This window comes from Ischnura elegans, chromosome 4 (genome assembly GCF_921293095.1).
Source record: "Ischnura elegans chromosome 4, ioIscEleg1.1, whole genome shotgun sequence".
In the NCBI taxonomy this organism is placed as follows: Eukaryota; Metazoa; Arthropoda; class Insecta; order Odonata; family Coenagrionidae; genus Ischnura; species Ischnura elegans.
The window spans coordinates 35233034-35256023 of record NC_060249.1 but is presented as its reverse complement, the minus strand read 5'-3'; the positions used below and the strand labels follow the sequence as shown (position 1 = coordinate 35256023).

General features: G+C 37.0%; 1 protein-coding gene across 2 annotated transcripts in view; it reads left to right on the top strand.

Annotated features, from left to right (window-relative positions):
• The window catches only part of LOC124157263 (isoleucine--tRNA ligase, mitochondrial), a 43095-nt gene that overhangs the window by 5462 nt on the left and 14643 nt on the right, over nt 1–22990 (top strand). For both annotated transcript variants that reach the window (XM_046531832.1, XM_046531833.1), the window contains exons 6-14: nt 775–908; nt 1771–1974; nt 2085–2266; nt 3359–3601; nt 8109–8281; nt 10959–11091; nt 13105–13274; nt 14581–14724; nt 20931–21153. In XM_046531832.1, the coding sequence (XP_046387788.1) occupies nt 775–908; nt 1771–1974; nt 2085–2266; nt 3359–3601; nt 8109–8281; nt 10959–11091; nt 13105–13274; nt 14581–14724; nt 20931–21153 (1606 nt within the window). The remainder of the gene's footprint in view (nt 1–774; nt 909–1770; nt 1975–2084; nt 2267–3358; nt 3602–8108; nt 8282–10958; nt 11092–13104; nt 13275–14580; nt 14725–20930; nt 21154–22990) is intronic.

Below are 22990 nucleotides of genomic sequence, written 5' to 3'. Positions count from 1 at the left end.
AAAAAAATAACTTCTATGTACAGTCTTTCATGTTGGATTTTCAGTTTGATTGTACACAAATTACTTTCCTAAACGATTTTTAAGAAAGGATATCATCAGCTTCCTTAGTGGCCTCAAATATTTTCTAGTTACAATTACTTATAGATATAGTGGTGTCATTCATGAGTGTGGTTAAGTAATCTATGTAATTTTAATTTGTTAATTTTTTATTCCTGAACTCTTTCTGCCAAAAAAGTCTTGGGTGTCCTAAAAAAGTAATTTGTTTCAAATGTACTTGCAGTAAAGGAATATGATTAATTCTTATATCTATCAGTTTCCAAATTATATTCAATTACGAATGGATAACTTAAATAATTTTCATGAACTGAAAGATGATTGGTGGTAAAGTGTTCACTTTCTCGTAACTGAACTCTCTTATACGTTGTTTATTGTTATTTCCTTTTAGATTGATTCCTAATTCATTATTGTTCATGGTGTGTGTAACTGCCAAAGTAATTTTAAATCTGATGATGTTCTGTTGCTGGTTTTATACCTTCATTCAATATTTTCTGCTGAATTTTCTTTGATTAATTTCTTAACTGGAAATGATGTAATTCATGACCAAAAATTATAGAACCAAGATAAAGCTATGTAATTTCAATTTCTTTGGAGAGAGAGATCATGTTTGATTTTTGTATAGTCATGAGCAAATGTTGTAATGGAAATACACCAAATTTATTTAATTTTACCTACTTTCAAAGAACAGAAAATATTGAAAAGATATGCTTCACACAGGACTGCCCTAGCGGAAGCAGAATTGGAATATGATGATAAATATGTGAGTACCACAGCAACAGTAAAAATGAAAGTTACTGAACTATCTTCAGGTCTCTCAGATGTGATGAGCAAATTGGCAGGGACAACTAAAGGTAATTTGAATTTTTAATTGCAAGCATTTCATGTGAAGGCTTTTTACCATCTATAGTATTAAAGAATAAGCCAAATTGAAAATTCTACAATTTAAGCAACACCTTATGGAATCAATTTTTTTCCCTCCTTAAGTGATACATATTTCCATTTCGATTGTAAGGTGTGCCCCACCACTTTTTCAATTTTTAAGTTCATATATTATTATATTAACAAATATTTTAGACCTCGAATTCTTTAAGTGAGTCCAAATTGAGGGCTGATACATTGTTGAGTTGCATTATCTTGTGTTTTGTGTCCATAAGCATTCAAATCAAATGGAATGTCCCGCAAAAATGCTGTATACGGAGGGTACGGAAGAGTCTGTTGGGGCTCAGTACAGCAGTCATGTTAAGGCAAGAACTCCACCGTCTCGAAAGGGTTAATATTCATGTTTATGTTGAAGCACATGGGTCTAAGTACGGTTTTTCCATGCCTTTTTTCTTTTTCTCCTCAATAAAGAACTGACAAGCCATGACTGGAGGCACAGGAGATCCATTTTGCTCTCCTAATTTGATTTTAAAATTTGTAGTTAAACACTCTTGAAGCTTTTGTAATTATGAAACAACTGGTGAAGATGGTAGTGGTGTAAGCTGTGAAAACATGCTTCAGATAATTTACCTGAATTCTAAAACTTGTACTAACAGGATCCGGAAAAAGTCTCAAATACTCTATCATATCGGTGCCAGTATTTTTCATGAAATTTGAATGGAAAAGAAATGGAATTTAAATGCTTTATATGTGCTATTAGTTTTTCATACTTCAATATTCAAGTTTTTGGCTTCTAATTTAGTTTGAACTTTTAATTTTTATTGGAAATTTCAGGCAAAGCAGTTTTTGCTTTAATTTGGACTACAACTCCCTGGACATTACCTTCCAATCGGGCCATATGCTTCTCGCCCAAGTTAGAATATGTACTCGCCAAATTGGACGGAGATGAGGATTGTCTGTATATCATTGGTAAAGATGTTTATCAAGAGTTTAGTGACAAAATTGGGAGGCATCTGGAAGTATTGTCAACCTTTATAGGTAATCATTTATTTTGTGTCATGTGGTGTGTGAATTTTTGCACAGTTCAGTGTGAATTTAATTCACTAGTGCTTTTGATTTTTCACATATACATAGTTCTATGTTTCTAGGTGATGTATTGCATGGAGCAAAATATTCATCTCCATTCTCTGATGAAAGTGGAAATGCTGTAGGTTTACCTTTTCTTCCGGGAAACCATGTGACTGGTGAAAAAGGCACAGGATTAGTGCATACAGCTCCTGCTCATGGGCCCGATGATTTTGTAGTAGCTCTTGCTTATGGATTACCTTTGGTAAGTTGCCTGCATTTTATTGGTATTTAGCAACATTATGTTGACTGTAAAAAATTTGCTTTTGTGGTAACCAATGAACCTGTAGTGGTGCTGTGATGTTAAAACAATGTTGCCAGTTGGGGGTTAAAAAGGTTTTTAACCGGGTTCCCACTCTACCGTGAAAACCTTAAAACCGTGAATAAGCCGTGAATTTCGTCTACCGTGAAAAAAAACCTTGAAATAGCCGTGAATTTCGTCATGAAACCTTAAAAAATCTCTCAAAATTGATTGTAGGCCTACGATTGATAGATGAAAAGAAAAATCGATGTCGATCATGTTTCAAGGTCAGTCACGTGCAGTCACGCATTTCTCTGCACAAGTGTATTCTAAGTGCAATTATTGGTCCCTGTACCATGACGGCACATTGACCTTACGCCTGTGATTGGAATACCGGTAGCAAAAGTGTGCATTAAGTCTGGCGAAAAATCAGACTCTTCTTCACTCCCTACCCACCTGCTCCCTCCGTTCTCCCACTCAAAACCAACGGCCGGCCCTGAATTTTGCTAACGGTAGGTGATGTCATGAGAGATGGCTCTTTCATTGCTGCGTTTCCATTCACGGCGTCTGTCGCATTTGATTAATTTTTAGTTAACGTGCGGCCGGTGATTGTTTCGTGGTCAAAGTTTCTGTCTAAAATGGCTTATCAACAGACCGTGAATTTGACGACATTTTGAACGTGAAAACCTGGAAAAAAAACTTGAATTTCATAATTTAGTTGGAGTGGGAACCCTGTTTAAGCTTTGGGTATTAAGCTATTCTAACTTGTGCTTTTTTTAACTTGGCTGTCGTTATAGTGGATTGTAGGGTTTTAATTTGAAGTTTCTGATAAAACCAGGTCAGGCCAGAGTACATTTTATGATGGACCCTTTATTTCAATGTATCCACAATTTAGGTTGGTTGCAATTTTTTACAAGCCACGGTAATAGACGAGTACTAGATTATCTGAAACAATTAAATATTCTTATCATTTGATGTTTGAGAAGTTGAGCTTTTGCTAGTAATATTCCTCAATATATGGTTGAGCTATCAGTGGAAACTTCTTTCTTGTTTCAGGACTGCTTTGTAAATGAAGAGGGGTGTTTCACTTCAGACCTGAATCATCTTAGCCTCAAAGGCTTACCTGTACTTTCCAAGGAAACCACCATGAAGATTATTTCATTACTAGGAGACAATTTAATTCATACTGCGCCTTTTACTCATTCATATCCTTGTGACTGGAGGACCAAAAAACCTGTCATACTGCGAGCCAGTCAACAGTGGTTTGTGGCCACTGACAAGCTGAAGACTTTAGCTTTGGTAATTATATTTCTTTTACCACTGTTTGTTTGTATTGTATTTACTTTTTGCTGTAGTTAAAGCTGTAATATTATGGTCTGTGGTTGATTCAGGCTTTGATGCCAAAAATGGTAGATTCATTACTTCATGGTTCAAATTTGTGCTCCTTAACCTGTTAGATATCACTCACATTATAAGTTCTTGGAATTTTGGTATTTCTGAAAATAGATCCATTAGAATCCTACGGTATGTAGGTATAGGGTAGTTCCTTCATCAAAGAAAACGAAATGCATTGATTGCGATACCTTACCCACCATTAGTGTATTTATAATATACAAATTATTTGGTTTTAGAAATCCCAGTTTAGAGGAATGGCAATGGTCAATTTAACCTCATTTGAAAAAGGCCAGATTGGTGCCCATGCAATGCCACTCCACGTGACGTCACAGGGACCTAGTTTCTATACGAGTAGATAAGAGTTTTACATTGTCTGAGATTACTAATGCATGCATGAGGCGCAGAGCTCAGGGAAACATCTCTTAATAATCACCAATTAAAATTGCCTAAGGTCGGAAAGTTTCCTTCGTTTGATAGGGGAATAATAATCCTTATTTAAGCCAAGTGCTACCTGCTAGCAGGGTACTCAGCTACCTGCTAGCAGCCTGCGTCGTATCAGCGCTCAAGCCTCGCCCCAAGGTCACCTCACACGCCGACAGCTGGAACCAGAAATACGTCGCACGGACTTTTCCCTTCATACCTACTTAGCCGTCGCGTTTTCCCGCGCTTGAAATTTTTCACGTTTCGTTTAATCGCGAAAAATAGATTACGACATTCGAAAATCTAAGAGCGTGAAATGCGCACTCCAGGAGTAATAATCTTTCGATTTAGGCAATAAAAAAATAATAGGAAACCACCCTATTGTCATTTGGAATAACTTTTCAGAAGAAGTTATAAATTTTAGTGTTGTTGTGGAAAACTTGATTGCTGTGTATACTGCTTCTTATTTATCTTTCAAATATTCTTGATATTTTTCCATACTCAACTATGTATTTCTAGCCCATTGTTAGGGATGTGCGAGTACCTTCTCAAAAATTCCAGTTGAGTCGAGTAGTTGATAATTGACTCAAGTGATTCGAGTAGTGTTATGAGTGTCGAGTCGAGTCGTTTCGTTTGCAGAGATGTTGAGGCCAGTAAGTTCAGAAATCTTCCGACAAAAGGTGCTATCATGAAACTCATGTAGTAATACCGTTTATAAAGTCGATAAGTCATTCTAATGCCTTGGCCTAGGAGTTTCACCTTCTATATACATAACAGTCAACCACTATAGTAGCCGACATGGGTGCGGAATATCTTTTTGTCAGCCGCGGCGTCCAGTCATCTTCAAGGTGGACGGTGGCATCCAGCCGTCTTCCGCAGCGGCGGTGTATTTTTCTTAAGGTCTGTTTAAACGGTACATTATCACGTACGGGTTAATGCCTAAATGTATGAACGCGAGAATGAACGCCAAAATGCACCGTGTAACCACCCAACTTGTGCGAATGCATGCCCAGAAAATAGAACCTGTTCTGATTTGGTTCATGCATTCATGCATGTTCCGTTCCGGTCCACAAAAATCATTCATGCAAATAGACATTAACTCATACGTGTTAATGTATCGTGTAAACAGGCCTTTATGCGATACTTTTATTCCCTACCATACTTTCTTTACTCAAATGCCAAGGGAATACATAAAAGTTCTCAGGATTCCTATTTAAAAAATGCAACTTTTAGGTTTTAGTGGGCAATGACGTTTTTTCCTAGTGTTTGACGTCAGAAACGGTGCCATCTTTTAGCCTTTTTGAGCACTAAGTACATACATCCAATGTTAATTTTCATTTATTCCTTTGATGCAACATTGCATTTTGTTTCCTTCTTGAACTAACAGAAAATATTTGCTATAGTTGATTAAAGGAATTTAGAAATAAAGAAAACTTATTTTTTGATCTACAAAGCTAAATCTAGTTCGTTCTCTTCTTCCTAGAGATGGGTCGAATAGCAGATTTCTCGAATTCGAATATCGAATTCGAATATTAAATCATTGCTCGAATATTCGAATACCTCGAATACTAAATGATGAATGCTGGAATGTTTGACTCGGTTGCCTATGCAGCAGGCAACACAAGATTTTGGGGAGTAATTTTGATTTCCTTAAAATGATTCGAACAGGAATTTAGCTGATTAATGAATAATTTAATTTTATGGAAACAATTGGGCATATAATTAATTCAACTAACATCGCTTTACCCCCACTCCTGCTGCCAAGTGCTAGCTGACAATCTGAGGCATTTTACAAAATACAAGCTCTTTTCCACCGGATTTTCTTCAATTATTTTCAGTCCATCTTTGGGAGTTCTCACGAGATAAGAAGATGAATTGGAATTGCTATCAGGGAGAAACCAAATATTCTGAGAAAATATCCTTTTGTCTGTGACTGTAAAAATAAAGATTTATAGCACCACTCATAAATTGTAACTTGTTATATGTTTTCGGATAAAAATACCGCATCAACTTCCGAGAAGCTCTGCTGCTCATATCGAGTTTCGCCAGAATGCTAAGTCTCCGTCGTGTTTTGACATTTATTTCTTTGCGTAAAATGCTTAAATAAACTCAGAAATACGTCGTGTTTGGTCTTATTCTTTTTGAAATTACGCGCACATTACTAATATTTCAATTCAATAAAGGTGAAACATCAATTGACGAAAGTCATTCTTAGACACCCTTTGTGCTAATAGATGACTCATGCAGCGGTTGACCTCCACAGAAATGGGGAACTTCGAAGCTGGTAGGAAAAAAAAAGGTCAGTGGGGGAGGAAAGGGAGGGCCCGAAACATGTTTCTATTGTTCTCGCGTATTTTTTCGAAGCTAAGGTCTTCGTAATATGATCCCTGCGCGAGCTGTGACCTTTTTTTTATTTTAAAGAAGAGGAAAGCCTCAGAGGGGGGGCTAGTGCTGAATGGAGAGGGATACCGGACCTTGGGAAATGCGCTAATGTAAGTATCCCACGGTACTCACACAGCAGTTGACCTCCAGAAATGGGGAACTTCGAAGCAGGTAGCCAGAAAAAGGTCAGTGGGTGAGAAAAGGGGGGAGGGCGTGAAACACGTTTTTATTGTTCTCGTAACTCGATATTTTTTTCGAAGCAGGGGTCTTCGTAATGCGATCCCTGCGCGAGCTGGGACCTTTTGTTTGATTTCGGAGAAGAGGAAAGCGTCAGAGTGGTTGAGGCGAGTGCTGAATGGAGGGGGATAGAGGATCGTGGGAAATGCCCTAAGGTTGCTATCCCACGGCACTGAGTTTCTCTCGGTGGGGGGAATCGGGGATTTTCGGATTTTTTCACCCGACTATTTTCGGTTCCCCTCGTCGAACACTTTTCACCGCTAAAATCCACGAATTTGATGCAATTCGTCAACTTGCGTAAAACGGCGCTGCGAGCACTAAATGACTACAGTTCTCTACATTTTTCCGAGTCACTACCAACGACGTGCGTGCGACAGTGTATGACGCGAAATTCAAAGTATTCGAGGTATTCGAGGCGGTACTTTTCGCATAACTATTCGAAATCTCGAATATCGAATACTTTCTAGTATTCGAGGTATTCGAGTATTCGCGGATACTATTCGCACATCTCTACTTCTTCCACTAAAATTCGATGAATATTCAATATCCATACAAATCGTATTTATTATTTTTTTTTAAACTTCCCAAGGTTCCCAAACCTTGCTACTTTGGAAAGAAAGTACTTTTCCAGCTACACAAGTGTGTTACGAAAGACATTTTTCTGCAGGCAGTAATAATGTAAGCATGGCGATGTCAAAAACTGCTGCCTGATCATATATGGTTTGGACCATATCATTTGGTTTTTCAGCTTGAGAATTTGAGAGGTTGAGACATTATGTGATAGATTTACGTCTACAATATAAATTATAATTGTATAAATACCTTTGTTGAGGATTCTTCTGAGCAGTTTGGATACATACATTGACGAGGTACTACTAGAGGTTAATACATTTCAATTGTGCTTATGGAACTGTTTAAGACACCTTAATTTTCATTCATCTCCTCATTCTGACTCAATTACCATCAACGTTCCTCGTTATCTTTTCCTTTGTACATCAAGCTAAGTTTACAAAATTGAAAATTTGCGAAGGCATTGAAAAAAAATGAGAATATGTTGGAATATGCGTTGCTGCATTGCACAGTTCAAGAATTACCATACTCGACTCGACTTGATACTCGCGAGTAGTTTTCAACCAGACTCTAGGTCAAAAAGTTCTACTTGCACATCCCTACCCATTGTATTTTGTCTATGATTTTCTTCTTTCCTGACGCAATACTTGTTTATGTTGCATCTCATCTGTGTTGTGTGATATCATGTAAAAGGGTAATAGCATTTAATCTTTGATTTTTTACATCTTTTTATCAATGTCATGTTGGCTGATCTTTTTTGGAAATTGAATATATTTATTCACCTCCTTTATATTATCAATAGGAACAGTTGTCCAAAGTTATGGTTGTACCTGAAAGAGGCGGTGATCTGAAGTCTTCAGCAATGGCAGGAATGTTGCAAAGAAGACCATATTGGTGTATTTCCCGTCAACGAGCATGGGGTGTACCTTTACCTGTGCTATATAACTCGCAAGATGGACATCCTATAACAAGCAGGTGGGTATTGTATTTGGAGATAAATTATTTTCTTTGGAATGACTGTCTTTTAAAATGGTGAAGGAAGAAGTGGCACCAAGTATATGGATGCTCAAGATTTTTTTTGCAGAAATATATTTGTTATTACCTTATATGCATGCATCTATGACAAACACAGTTATATGATCCCTCTTATTTTGGAGCTCTACTCGAGAAAAAATTTAATTTTGAAAAATATTTAGTGTATATCTCTGGATGTAGTCCCCTCTGTTTTGCCCAAAATTTCTGGAAAATAAGGAATGGGGTGGCCTAAATGATGGCCTCCTTTTATTATTAATTATCCTCATATTAATTATTTAGTTTTAAAGAAGGCCATGCCTTCATTGGAGTGTAATTACGTACTTAAGTGACTAATTAGGCAATCCAAACATCATGTCTAGGCATAAATCATGGCTTGATGGATGTAGTTATTTGCTGGTTTTTTGTGTTTGATGGTAAATGTAGATATTTCTATTATTTATTTGAAAACAGTGTCAATTTCTGCCATTTTGTTCTTGCCATTTCTGTCAATTTCTTTCAGTTTGAAATCCTTTGATTTCGAAGAAATTATTGCAAGAATTAGAAGCACAGGTGTTGCAATCATGATAATTCTTTTGTTTCAGTAGAATAAGAAATTTCCGCTTACTTTTAAAAATTTTGGAACCTCTTGAATACACCCAATTTGTAAAATTAATATTAAAAGTCGTGTTTAATGTGTCTTTTTTCTATTAATAACCAATCTTAAACCCTAGTTTGTTGTACTGCCCATTGTGTGCCACTGAAGCAGATGGCATTAGAAATTTATGAATTTATAGTTTTTGGTTTCATTCTAATTTTCACTAATATTCCATAACTGAAGGTGACTTTTTTCTGTAGTGTATTATCAAAGGGAGAAGGGCTTAAATTTATGGCTAAAGTATGATTGCTTAGTGAACCAGCTGCTGTCTAATTCATTCTGCAATGCCAGATTTCTCATGTGTCCTAATGTGTTCAAAGAATAACTAAGGGTTGGTGAAAACTTAGTAAAACTAATGCTAATGTCAAATCAATGTAAAATACCTTATTGTTTATACAAGTGTCTAGAATCAACCACACCACAAGAAGAAGACTTTTCTGAAATATTTTGTCACCAAGTTATGGTAGGCTAATATGTAAATCATGGTCAATCAAAGTTAACACGTTGCGTACCGGGGTAAGCTAATGTTTAGAATATAACTTTACCCAATCAAACGTTATGATGCATCAATTCATTATGAATAACGAACAGCAACTGAAAACGTACTAACGAATACTTATTGTACGCTTCAAAATTGTTTAGGTTGACGCGCCTAAATGACGAGAATCTTCGTCATCCGTCCGGAACGTTCGGGAAAAAAATGACGAGAATTCTCACCATCCGTATGCAATGTGTTAAGGAACTATGGTTTCAAAATCATATTTGTGAAATTCAGTATATGTACATAGGAATATCCTTTCCTAAGTGAAACCCAGGGTAAAGTACAGTGGAACCTTGTTAAAGCGAGTACGGGCTATAGCGACACCCCCGCTATTACGAGAGATAGCCGATGCACCGTCAATTGACCCTATAATAAGAGTGTTAAAAAATTCGTTTTTACGAGGACCTTTCGGCATTGGCTCTCGCCATAGCGAGGGTTTCACCACCGGAAGACTTTCATCAAGACTCCTTAATCTCTGTAACTGCTAGCGATCTGTTAGAAATGAAGTTAATGGAGTGCTCAGTCTCAAATTTATGTGGTAAACTCTCGTTCGATAAATATAATGATTGACGAAACAATGCTTTAAATGATTTTTATTCAGTGCGGCGCTTATAAATTGTTTGAATAGTTAGTCGTTATTTGAGTAAGGAAATTAAGTGATGCAAAAAAACATCGCCTTTCGTCTGGATTTATGCTTACGTTTATCGGATAGATGTTTATCTGTCGCCGCACCACTCCTGTTCCTGTATATCTGTTCACAACAGGTATATTGGCTATTATTTGCTCCACCTCCGGTAAAGCGACAATTCGCTATAGCGAGTGTTTTTTAGTGCACCGTGGGGTGTCGTTTTATCGAGGTTGCACTGTAGGTGAACCTGCAGACATTAAGGAAGTGCACCTCATGTCTGCTGGGTGCTGGCCCAATTTTTTTCTACTGCAGAAAATTTTTTTTTGTTTTAAAACATTAACATTTTAATATAATTTAAATTATGGTGTCACTCTTTTTAACTTTGGTTTTTCACTGCCAAGCTATCAGCTAACTTGGGTATCCATAATTTAGTAAATATAACCTACAACTGAAGTTGAGAGTTTTGCATCTGATTGTAAGATGAGCCAATATTACTGCAGGATTTGGGAGGGAAAAAAGCCTTATCTTAGATTCATGCAAATACAGTATACATATTCATTGCCAAAAAAAGATACGGTCTTTTACTCTCAAATTGGTCATTATTTCCTCTTACATAAGACTTTCATTTTCCATGTAGAATATTCAATTTTTATTGGAAAATTGAAATTGGAATGAGTGAATCAATGGCCTTCAAAACTTTTTAATAAGAGAACACATAAAATTAGTGAAATTTTTTTGTCTACGTTGCATGAACTTGACTGACAATGTTTTGGTGAACGTTGAGGCTTCATTTGATAGTTTTCTTATTTCTCAGGGAGTTTGTTGAGCACCTTTGCTCTTGCATTGACCAGTGTGGCACTGATTTCTGGTGGACTCTTCCGTTGAATGAACTAATCTCCAGTGACATTTCCAGCAAATACAGCGTCAGTGAGCTTAAGAAAGGCCAGGTAATGATTACTGTTCCTTTGTTCCTTCATTGGAGAGAATTAAAGAATACAAAATTAGTTTTCTATCTCTTAAGTATGCAAAATAGCCAATTTTATGATTTTCCTTGTATGTTTGAGGAGAAACGAGTTTAAGTATTATTTTAGCATAAAAAATTGTTAAGAAGATGCTCAGCTGTAGCAATCCCCAATTTGTACCCCCTATCATTGCTTGCTGTCATCTAAGGAAGAAAATGTATTGTCTCCATCCTTTTCATTTGATGTGGTCTACCTATAAACAAGAACATTTCTTGCTGTGTGGTGAAAAAGCATTTTCTAGTTAGAAAACCTTCACCCTCAGATATCTTCACAGCCCCCGCTTTTTGCATAGTGGTTGATTGGATTTCTTTAGTAGCTTGAATAGATAGAAATTTTTTGATCCTTGGTAAGGTCTGTAAAGGGAATGAGATAAGACTTCCCTTCGATTTTCAGTCTCTATTCTGTTTGCAGTAAGTGCACTATTATCTGATTTTTGTCAGTCAATGCTGTTAATGCCTCAGCTGTATTGCAGCAATGAACTCATCATCTGACTGTGTCAACATCCACTGTTGTATCACCATGTATATTTTTTGTCATAAGAATGGTCATTTTATCTTCTATACTCAAGGATTCTACCACAAATAAATATCTTGATGTTGTGTGCGGAATAATTATAGAAAGACTTAGTTATGAGGCATTACGGATTAATTTTCCAGCACATGATAATTAAAGACAGTGCCAGGGCACACGTTGGACGCCCAGAAATCACTGCTGCCCATGGATGTGTGTATACCATGGTCCTTATATACTGGTTGCTAATCTCCCGACATTTTCCGGCTCGGGAGTGTTGCCTGAGATTCCGCTTCCACCCCTCAAACCCCTCACACGCCTCCCCTCAAACACAACTATGGGCACAGTGCGCTGTCACTAGGGGAAATATGGAACTAACTGCACTGTCGGCGGCAGTATATGCACTGTCGGCGGCGGTATATGCTTTCGACAGCGCAGTTAGTTCCATATTTCCCCTAGTGACAGCACACTGTGCCCATAGTTGTGTTTGAGGGGAGGCGTGTGAGGGGTTTGAGGGGTGGAAGCGGAATCTCAGGCAACAAACTCCGAGCCGGAGATTAGTAACCAGTATATAAGGGCCATGGTGTATACCCTGACCAATGATGCAGCAAAACAAAACACTGCCGAATTTCACTGAAACAAGATGGCCTCGTACAAAAACAAACATTTCATTACGATAACATTCACAACATATAACACTTGAATTAACCTGGATTTAATAATTTTGAAAGCAGAAGCCACTTGCTCATACAGAAAGTTGCTACTGCAGTGAATTGGAGTAAAAATATGCCGGGAATTGTGCCAAATTTAAAATTTCATCATAGGACAAGAAAAATTGGAGGGATTAGTTTCTGACTGACCATTATATATAATCAAAGTGTATTAATTTCTGGTGCACTGTGTACTGAGTTGGTGATAGCTTGGAACCCGTGTAAAAAATTATATGTAACAGAAAGTTGTCTTCATGAGCACATTTTCCTTTGATGTTGCAATCTATAAAAATCATGGAGAATCCTTTTATCATCCATTAGCTAGATACTTAAAGCACGTTGCCGCAATGCATGTTGCTTTTGGGGATATGTTGTATAAATTTTAAATGCCCTAGTGAGCTGTAAAATATTTGAAGTTTGCCTTTAAAAATTAGCTTTAAAATAGCAACAACAATTTTAGGGAAAGCATACCACTTTTCTCATGAAATTATATCCAAGTTCTACGTTAGCCCTCTTTGTTCTCCAACTTATGGATGTTATACGATCTCATCTCTATTCTGAGTGTATTAACTGTGTAACTTTTTCTAATGAAGAGTAAGAACTTAATGAAATTAACAGTGGGGAAGGAAGAGAACAGAAATTTATGGAGGTGCAAATCTGAATATGCTTTTATGTTTTTGCAGTGATAACTCATACATCAAATTATCTATTTTCCCAGGATATCATGGATATATGGTTTGATAGTGGTGTTAGTTGGTCTTCTGTACTTGAGAGTCATGGAAATGCTAAAGTTGCAGATCTTTATTTGGAAGGGGTTGATCAATTCACTGGATGGTTTCAGTCCTCTCTCATGACTTCATGTGCTATTCAAGGAGTCTCTCCTTACAAGTATGTGATTCCTTTTCTTTATTGTAACTAATTTTTCAAGGAATGATCAGCATGCAATATGTGTAGTCAGAAATTTATTTCTTACACTTTTCTTATTTTGGTCAACTGTCATCAGTGCCTGAAGATAAGAGTATAAAATGGATGTATAAATTAACATTGCATGTGGCCGTATCAGTCTTGATACATTTTGAAGTACTTTCATAGATTTGTATAGTTACATATTTGTTTATTGATTGTATTGATTCATATATAGTCAGCTGAGAGTCACTGTGGGTGACAAATACGAAAATATTAAAAAAGAACTATCCACTATTAAGTTAATTGCTGTTCAAAACGGGTATAAATCTGTTACCATTGACAAAATCCTTAATAAGAAACTTAAAAAGCACGCAATGAAGACCGTCACAACGTTACCCTCAACATCCCATAACAGTGATAGACCTGAAACATCTTGGGGGAAAATACCATTCCTTGGCCCCCTATCTTATCGAGTGACTAGTATGTTCCCGAAAGATAAATTAAGATTAACATTTTATAATATGACAACTGTTGGCAATTTTTTATTTAACTCAAAACCAAAATTTATTGACAAGGACCAAAGCGGTGTGTATAAATTGTATTGCAATAAGCCTAATTGTAATTCTGTGTATATTGGTCAGACCGGACGTGCCATAAAAACTAGGACAAATGAACATATGAAGTGTTGGGTAAGAGGCGATTCAACCTCTAATTTTGCCAAACATCTGTTAGACTGCAACCATAGCAGTGATTTCAATGTCAAGGTTCTCCACAATGTGTGTAAAGGTAAAAAGATGGATTTTCTTGAGCAGTTGGAAATTTTAAGAGCATGTCGAAACAAAAATGTAAGGGTGGTTAACGACCTTTTGTACCCCTCCAACTCCTCCCCTTTATTATCAGTTCTGCTGGACTCGGCAAGTAAACCTACTGACCTTGAGGAAACTATTCCTCGTTAGCTTTCCCCTCCCACCATCACCACCTCCTCCCTGCCTTAACCCCCCTCTCCCTAAGCTATATAAGCTCGCAAAATGTTTGTATATTCACCTTGATAATGACAGTGTGTACTGCCGAAACCTAGGTCGGGATTAAAAAACTCTTGTGGAACATACAAAAGTGTATTTCATTATGTTTCCGACAAATACGAAGGCTAACTGCATCCGATAGAAGCTGATGACTGTTTAATATTTTATAGCTTCTGAAGTTACTTTTTCAAAATTATGGGATTATCTGTTTTACTTTTTTTAATTTTACATGGCTTATTTTCTTCAAATTTTCTCTTTCTTTTTAGGAAATTATATGTTCATGGTTTTGCCGTTGACCAGGAAGGACGGAAAATGTCTAAGTCACTTGGTAATGTTGTTGATCCTGAAGACATAACCTGTGGTGGTAAAGATTCAAAGTCAAAACCAGCTTATGGAGTTGATGCTCTCAGGTAGTGTATTTTTCTAACTTGAATGTCTAATTGTTCATAGGATTAGGCTGAATTGTGTGTAGTGTAACCTTGGATGTTGAAAACTATAAAAGTTTCCATATTTCTCCGAATATAGTCCCCCTCTGAATATAGTCCCTCCCCCTAATTTTGAGGCTTCAGTTTTGGGAAAAGTTAAAAAAATGTGTTTGAATATTGTCCCCCCCTTTACTTCTATCACTGGCATTTTTGGAAAAAAAGGGGGGACTATATTCAGACATATACGGTATTGATAGTTCTTTTATTATTGATTTGTGGGATATAAATCTTCAAAATCATGTTGCTGCCCATGCTTACAGTATATGGGGGTAAATGTGTTAAAGTTTTAAATTCCCTCCTGTGGTGATCCTTTTCCTGCATGTAGCAAATGCCACTTTCAGACAAAAATACCCCCAGAGAGGTGACATTTTTCATCCCTGTGTTCATTCCCAATAGCTGAATTTTAACTCATAGTTTATGGGCAAATCACAGTAAAAAGTGAATTTTATGAATGGACAATTTAAAAAAATTAAGAAATTGCTATTAAAGCCCTCTTTTAAACTTCCGAGGTGTACAGGAGGAGGAGCTTGCTACCTTAAGGGCTGCTATAACTTACCTAAGGTGATATCTGTAAATAAATGTAAATTCTTCAATTCCTCCTAAGTGTACTTAGGTCAATTTAGATCCCATTGTTGTTGTAGAACAAATAATTAGTGACTAGAGTTAGTGAACAAAATCTAAGTGAGGTTTGAACACAATCTAATGCCTCACGAATGACTCATATTTTATGAATGACATTTTTTGAAGACATTAAGGTAAAATATTCACTGAATTTAGAAACAATGGAATTAATTTTTGGAAATCAAGCTATAAAATCCTCTATAGTTTGAAAATCAAATACAGTAGAACTTGTTTAGTACGTTTCTGAAGGGACCACAAAAAATGAACGTACTAACCAGGAAAACGTGCTAACGAGGAAAGTGAAAAATAGCAGTTTGGGTAATTGCAATCTGTGGAAAAGTCATCATAATTACAATAACTATCGATAGTTCTCGTAGGATTGCCTTCCTGAACTCTTTTCACTTTTAAAATAAAGAAAATGGGCACTAATTTGAAAAACAATACCATGTGAATAAAAATCACAATGTTTCATAGATTTCCCAAAGACAATTACATGAAAACGGCGTCTTTCTCCCGTGATTTATCCTATATGTATTTATAGAAAGAGGACAAGTAAAGCTAAGTCATTTCTTTTTTGTTACAGCATACTCGGAGAATATAGCAACAACCCTGAGTATGTCAACAGGTTGTTTTTAAACATCATAAAAATTGGACAAAATTATACTAACCTTAAATTATGGCAACAGCCGTACACATTCGCTTCTGGAATAAAGCCATATCGATTGTTATATCGATCGATATATAGAATAATAACACGCAAAATTTGTAGATTACGACATTATTACAAGAAGATTTTATATTATACAGTTGAAATTTACTTTAAAAATTTTTATAATGCAGTCTGCTTTCGTGCCGAGATCAGGTATTTTTAAGCTAAGCTTCGCGTGGAGATCCAGAACATCGTCTGCTCCCGCTGCAGTAGTCAAATACGCACGTACTTGGTAGCATTGACGTCGTGCAGTACTGCTTTAGATAAAGTGGGAATTGGATAAGACTCATTTCTTCATCATGATAACTCGTACAATAGCAACAATTGCCCACTCGTGCCCAATTTGTGCGCAGTGGGCACTCCAGAGGCAACAGAAGGTGAGGAGCTCGGGGTGGGGAAAATTGGGGCTTCTCATTGGCTGCAGTTTTGCATAGTCAGACATTCCTGATAAATTCATCACGTCATAAGAATTGAGAAATGCATTTGCATTAATCACGGTCGAAGAAAGATATGTAAAATGAATGCAAGAATGTTAATGGCTAGTAATAATAAATTAAATCATGAATTCGGAGCTTTAAGACCCTTAACCCTTTCAACGCTGAGGCTATTTTTTGTATTGCTTTTCCCTGACTGAATGCATTTTTTTGGGTTTTTCAGTAATACTGCACCTAAGAAACAATTATTCTTCAGGAATTAAAAAAAAAAAATTTTTTAATGCTAAAAATTTAAATTTTTTCAACGGACGTGAATTCACGTCCTCAGCCATACGCTTGAGGCCGCTCTGAGTTGTGCAGGGTAGTATCAACGCCCCTTTACGACCATATATCTCTCCTAAGTTTTTAGCTACCCCTTTTGCTGAGAAAAAATGCAAAGCCTTTCAAATATAGTAATGCAATATGAAGTCTTATTTTTATTTAAAATTCCATAGAGTCATAATTTATCAATTTTGTAATTATTTTGCAAATGCTGATATTTTTCTGCTAAAAACGCGATCTGCTAAAACTACAACGGCTAAATAGCTATTTCCCGCACTCGTTCTTCTGTCCTGTGAAATAATAGAATGAAATATGTTGTATGCTATTTTGACATTTGAATCTAATATTTTTTTAAATTTCGTTACGAAATTTTGCAGAAAGAACTAACACAGTTTCTAGCAGGATTTATAAATGAAAAAAAAATTTTTAAAACAAGTATAATTTATTTTTACATAGCGCTAAACATATAAATAATATACACAAAATGCAATCGCACAAATTCCAAATAAACACAAAATCCTTTTACAATACTATTTACAAATTCAAAAACGTAAAAATAGAACAGAAATTACAGCTTCATCAGACTGCAGAGCAAGAAAACATATTAACTATACACAAATAAAAAAATACAGTTTCCATCATTGAAATTATTATGTACAAATAATTACAATCGCATATTTTCATGGAAAGCCATGAAACATGTGTCGACGCCGAGGGGAGGGTGTCCCTCGCAAGCAGGGCAAAAGAACGTTGTGTCTTTTCTTATCCCCTTCTCCTGCATTCCCGGCACCTTCTTTGCACCGTTCTGTTTCTCTTGCTTTTTTCGTCAATTGGAAGGGTGTGAGGGAAATGCCTTGATAATCCTACGCCTCTGGAAGGGACTGATGGGGAAGGGCCTGAAGGGCGAGTGAAATCAGGTGAAAGTAAAGATTTGATTACCGAAAGCCGAAAGTCATAAAATGAATATCTGGGATGTAATTTCTTATTCAAATAATAGCTATTGAGGAGGAGAAGGTGGAAGATGTGAATGCCCAACTTCTTGTACCACTTGAGAGTTTTTCGCTCAATTGGATAATAGGACATCATCTGATCAGTGTGATCAATGCCCCCCATCGCCTCGTTGTATCTTGCAATTGCCTCAGGTTTGGGAATGGTTCCCCCTCCCCTTCGGCGGGGGACATCGATCATTTCGCCGCTATACTGCGAACTGATCATCAGTACTTCTCTCTTGTCTTTCCACTTCATGACGCAGACACTGTCATCAGTGTAGGCATTCACAACTTCCCCCTTCTTAAATGTTTTTGAATTAATTTGGGGAGGATTACCCTTTCGGTTAGTTCTCAAAGTTCCGGTACAATAGGTCTTCCGCTCCAGTAATTGGTGGGCCAAATTGACGCTGTTGTAATAGTTATCCATAAATAATGAATGGCCAGCATCAAGGTGAACCTCCATTAGCTTATTCACAACAGTGTCAGCAGCCTCCGGAGTTCCTCCGTGGAGGTTATTACTCCCGAAGCTGCCATTCTCCTCGACTTCGGTGGAGGAATGTCCTCCGTAATATCCTGAGGATCAGGAGTACGCGGGGGACTGACTTGAGAAGTCGAGGGTTGAGGACTCTCCCTAAGGGTGGATTGCTCCACACCTCTTTTTTTTCCTCCCCGAGTTTTAACCATTCTGAAACATGATAAATGAAAGCATAGTATGATGGCATACTTTTATGGACTAAAAAAACATTTTGGATAATAATATAATTTTCCACTATTTATAAGATCTCGATTAAAAAAAGGAAGACCTGATTTTAGTAACATATTGGTTCAATGATGAATGAATAAATTAGCGAAAATAGCAAAATGATGTTTGTTTATTTATAAAAAAAACTATGGCGAGTTTGGTGTCGTTTTCCATCATTTTAAAAACACTTTCTAATATGGTATGTATAGCATTCATTAGAAAACATTTAGCTGGTATCGCTATGCTATTAAAAACCGAAGAATAACTCAAATCTACTCCACTCCCATTGTCATAGGCTGGGGTAGGGTGTTTGCCTGCGGAGGATTATAAGGGTCGGACCTGCAGGTACCCGGAGACCAGCGGCCGTCCCGTTTTACACAGAGCATGGGCAGAGCTATTTACCGCCGGGAGATGAAATGCATTCCGAAATATTATCAGAGGGAATCCCCGAGCCAGTCGGTAGACCATTGAACTCTGCTTCATAATAAGAAAATATCCTCTGACGCCATCCTGCTTGAGGGTTCTTCCGCCCCAACACCCTCATCCCTAATGCTTTTCACGTGGCAATAAACCCTCTTTGTGTCTACGAAACTTCCGAAAGCAGGGCCAAGAAGGTCGCGCGGCACCCCGGCAACTGATCAAACAAAAGAATATGCGGAGAGAGTGAAAGGTATCTGAAAAGAGTGAAATGTCGAAGACTACTAAAGACATTGCTAGCGATCACTTCAACTCCAACTTTCAAAACATCCTTTCCTGAACAGCCAAATCTCTAACGGGAATGACAACACTTCCACGGATAATTATTTTTCTTGATTTCCTGATTATGCAGATACCAAGAACACAAAGTTATTGTCATTCACAATGAAAAAAGATATTTTGTTACGCAGCAAGCGAGGACCGCAAAATTTTAACAAGAATACAAAATGTTCTTTGATATCGTTTCTTTTATTTGTTTACAACATTATGATAGTGGTAATTAATCACAAATAACAGCAACAGCACTTTCATCCTTCAGTAATGAAGGCATTATATGCTTATACTTACTAGTAATAGAACGAGTTTACGAAGAAAAATTAACAATTTATGCATGAATTTGTAATGCACTGGTCCGAGGATTAAATATAAACATTTTGGAGCGTATAAGTGTCATTTGAAAAATAAAATAAATGAAAATGTTACTTGAGCAAAAATAGAAAATAGCTACGTTTCGCAAAATAATATTTCGAAGCAAAAAAAGTATAACATAATTACTCATTGACTCACCCAAATTGAAGGGAGACGAAGGAAACAAAGAAGATCAAAACACAGGATCGGGATATTTACAGCTTCTGAATTCTGCAATCGATTATTTGCTGCTGCAGTATCTTGTGCAGGGAGTAATAAGAAGAAATAATGAATACACGGCACATGGGTGTTTAAAATAAAAATAGGATCTATGCACAATAAATGATTAAAAAATGCATTCAATGCTTCATCGCCATATTTCATCGCTAGTTAGTGAGGAATATTCGAAGAATATTTTGGATAACGACAATTTATCGCCGTAAAAGTCGAAAAAAAAAATTAACTGAAAATTTTCATTTTCTTTTAACTTGAAAAACATAAACCTAGTTATCAAAATACATATCTATAACACATACATCAACACACAATTCGGTAAATAAAAGGCAAATCACGCATATTTACAACAGAAAATGAAATAGAACAAGGAAAAAAAATGTTTACGTACCTCCAAGTGAAAGCGTCTTCGACCGTAATATTCATCCCAGCAAGAAGAACTGACCTTCCCCAAGCGATGGTAGGAGTGTAACTGACGGCTGTGAGCCCGCAAAAGCCCCTACGAACGACTTGGACGCAGTGGTGCCGCTATTAAAGCCGCCGGGTATGGGACGTGAATTCACGTCGGGCCGCCATTAGCTAGGAATCGCTGGACGTGAATTCACGTCCAGCCGCGCGGAAAGGGTTAAGAAGATACTGGAGAATGAATTGCGGGTTGCGTCACGGCTAGCAATTGAGCGTACTAACCAGGAAAGCGCAATTTTTTTCAAACGTACTAACCAAATACTTTTGCCTGTATTTTGTTCCGATGGTACCGGGACCAAGAGAAATCGTCGTACTAAGGAGGAAAACGTACTAAGGAGGAACGTATTAACCAAGTTCCACTGTAGTAAGAAATGGATCTTATAGACTTTGGAGAATTGGGAGTGCCTTAATAGGAAGTCAACATGTTCCAAAACATTTTTTTCTCCTGCTAGTGTTTCTCTTATTATCTGGTCGCCCTGAATGCATATTTTTTCAACCCTTTTTTTTCCAAGGTGGTGGGTAGCCAGCCATTCTGGAACAAATAATAATATGCCAGTGAGTTCAGAGCTAATGGTAGCCAGTGCAGAAACTGTCCACAAGCTGCGTCTGGTTCTTCGCTTCCTTCTTGGCTGTCTCCATGGTTCTTCAAATAATGATTACACTTGTGACTCTTATGACGACATACCTCATCTAGATAAATACTTACTCCATTTACTCTGCAGTTTTGATTCTATGGTAAGAAATCTTCTGTTTATTACGTGGATTTCCCAAACCACATTTTTCATGCAAATTGCTAGCTTGTGATTGTACTGTGGAGTCCGCTTTTAACAAAGTGAAAGCCTTTCGCATAAAAAAAGGCCATTGTGCCATGTAAAAAATCTCCCTTTTAACCGAGGCATACTGGAAAGAATCCCTCTTATAGCAAAGTTGGTCTCGAGGCAAGGTATATTTTATGTTTTTAACCTCTTCTAAGTTGGTATAATACATTATGGCAATTTCATATTCGTTTTGAGATGCTGAAAACTCTTACCAAATCCATGTATTTTCACCCACGAATGCTCGAGGAAAAAACCTACCAGTAGCACTAGAAGTCCTCTCCTCAGACTAGAAGGGCACATGTACTCCCACCTTTGCCATAGGCTGCCTCTCTTTAATGCTCTGAGCAATTCCCACCCAATCTTGCTAGCCACCCCACTCCAACTCCACCCTCAACCCTTCCCGTGTTTGTAAGTCTCTGGTGGTTTCCTTCTGCTTCTTGTGCTGCGTTAACTAAGTTTGCAATCTTATAGATGATCTTGTGATATTGATCACTATTTGAGGAAGAATAAAGTGATCAGTTTAAATTGAAAATTTGAAATTTTTATGATCATAGACAAGGAGGTGAAAAAAGCAAAAAAATAACTATGAGATTTCTCTCAGTTGGGAGAAAATTGAAAAATCTAGTGAGAGTGTGACTTAAGAAGCTCACAAAAAAATCTGCCTCTCTAAATTTGTGGATAAATTTGTGGATATTGATGATCCTGTGGAGTCAACAATAAGACATAAAGGATAAATAAATAAAAAACTCCATGTATTTTAAATCCCTCCCTACATCCTAACCAGCTTCATGTTGCTTTTCCTGAAATCGTAAGCAGGGTTGACTTTTCCATTCCTCCTGCTTCCTTCCCCTCCTTGTATTACAACCCCTCCATTCCATGATTCAATCCTCTCCAGTTTAAGTTTGTGCCCTCTTTCCCCCTACTTCATGGAATTGCCAAAATAAAGCGTACTGATATGGTTTATTGGCAGCCAATTTCGTTGATGACAGTTAGAATCTGATGTGTGGTTTATCTAATAAATACACACAAGTGCTCAAGCCAAAATCTACCGTAGCCCCTGAATTCCTCTTCTCAGACTACTAGAACTCAAAACATACCCCATTTCATGATACATAATAGAAGGATTGCCATGTGAAATAAAATCATAGTAGAATTTATTTTGCATGTCTAAATGATGCTCAAGCATTTGGTGTATTCTCAATTTTGATGAGAGACTAGTGGACTAGCAATGCTACAAATTTTAGAACTTTGAAAGAGGTTAATGGGGGCAATTTTCATAGTTGGAAAGTACTTGGGGAAAAATTGAGAAATTGGGGAGAAATTTCACTGCAAGCTATGCAATTATCGTAGACCTTTGCCTTTATTGCTCAATGCCCTGTATTAAAATACTAGTATGTAATGGGATTTCTTCAGTGAGAAGTTAAATTTATCTTCTTTAATCTGGACTGGTTGAATTTCATGTGCATTTGTGTTAAAGCAATGCTCACACTGGACCAGTTTTACAGAGAAGGTTTAGTCAGTATTAACTAAAAGAATAATTGGCTTGGAAATTCATTTATTACGTTGCTATAAAACATCTTTATTACAAAATTTAGATAAATAATGTGGTCTATAGAGGTTAGGTGGTACTTAACTATGTAGTTTTAATTCTGGAAAAACCTATTGCTGGATAAATCTTTAGGAGCAGCAGAAGCTCTTTTTCAAATTGATGAGATAGGCTAATAAGTTGCGCTCCTTTCAGGAAATGGTGCATC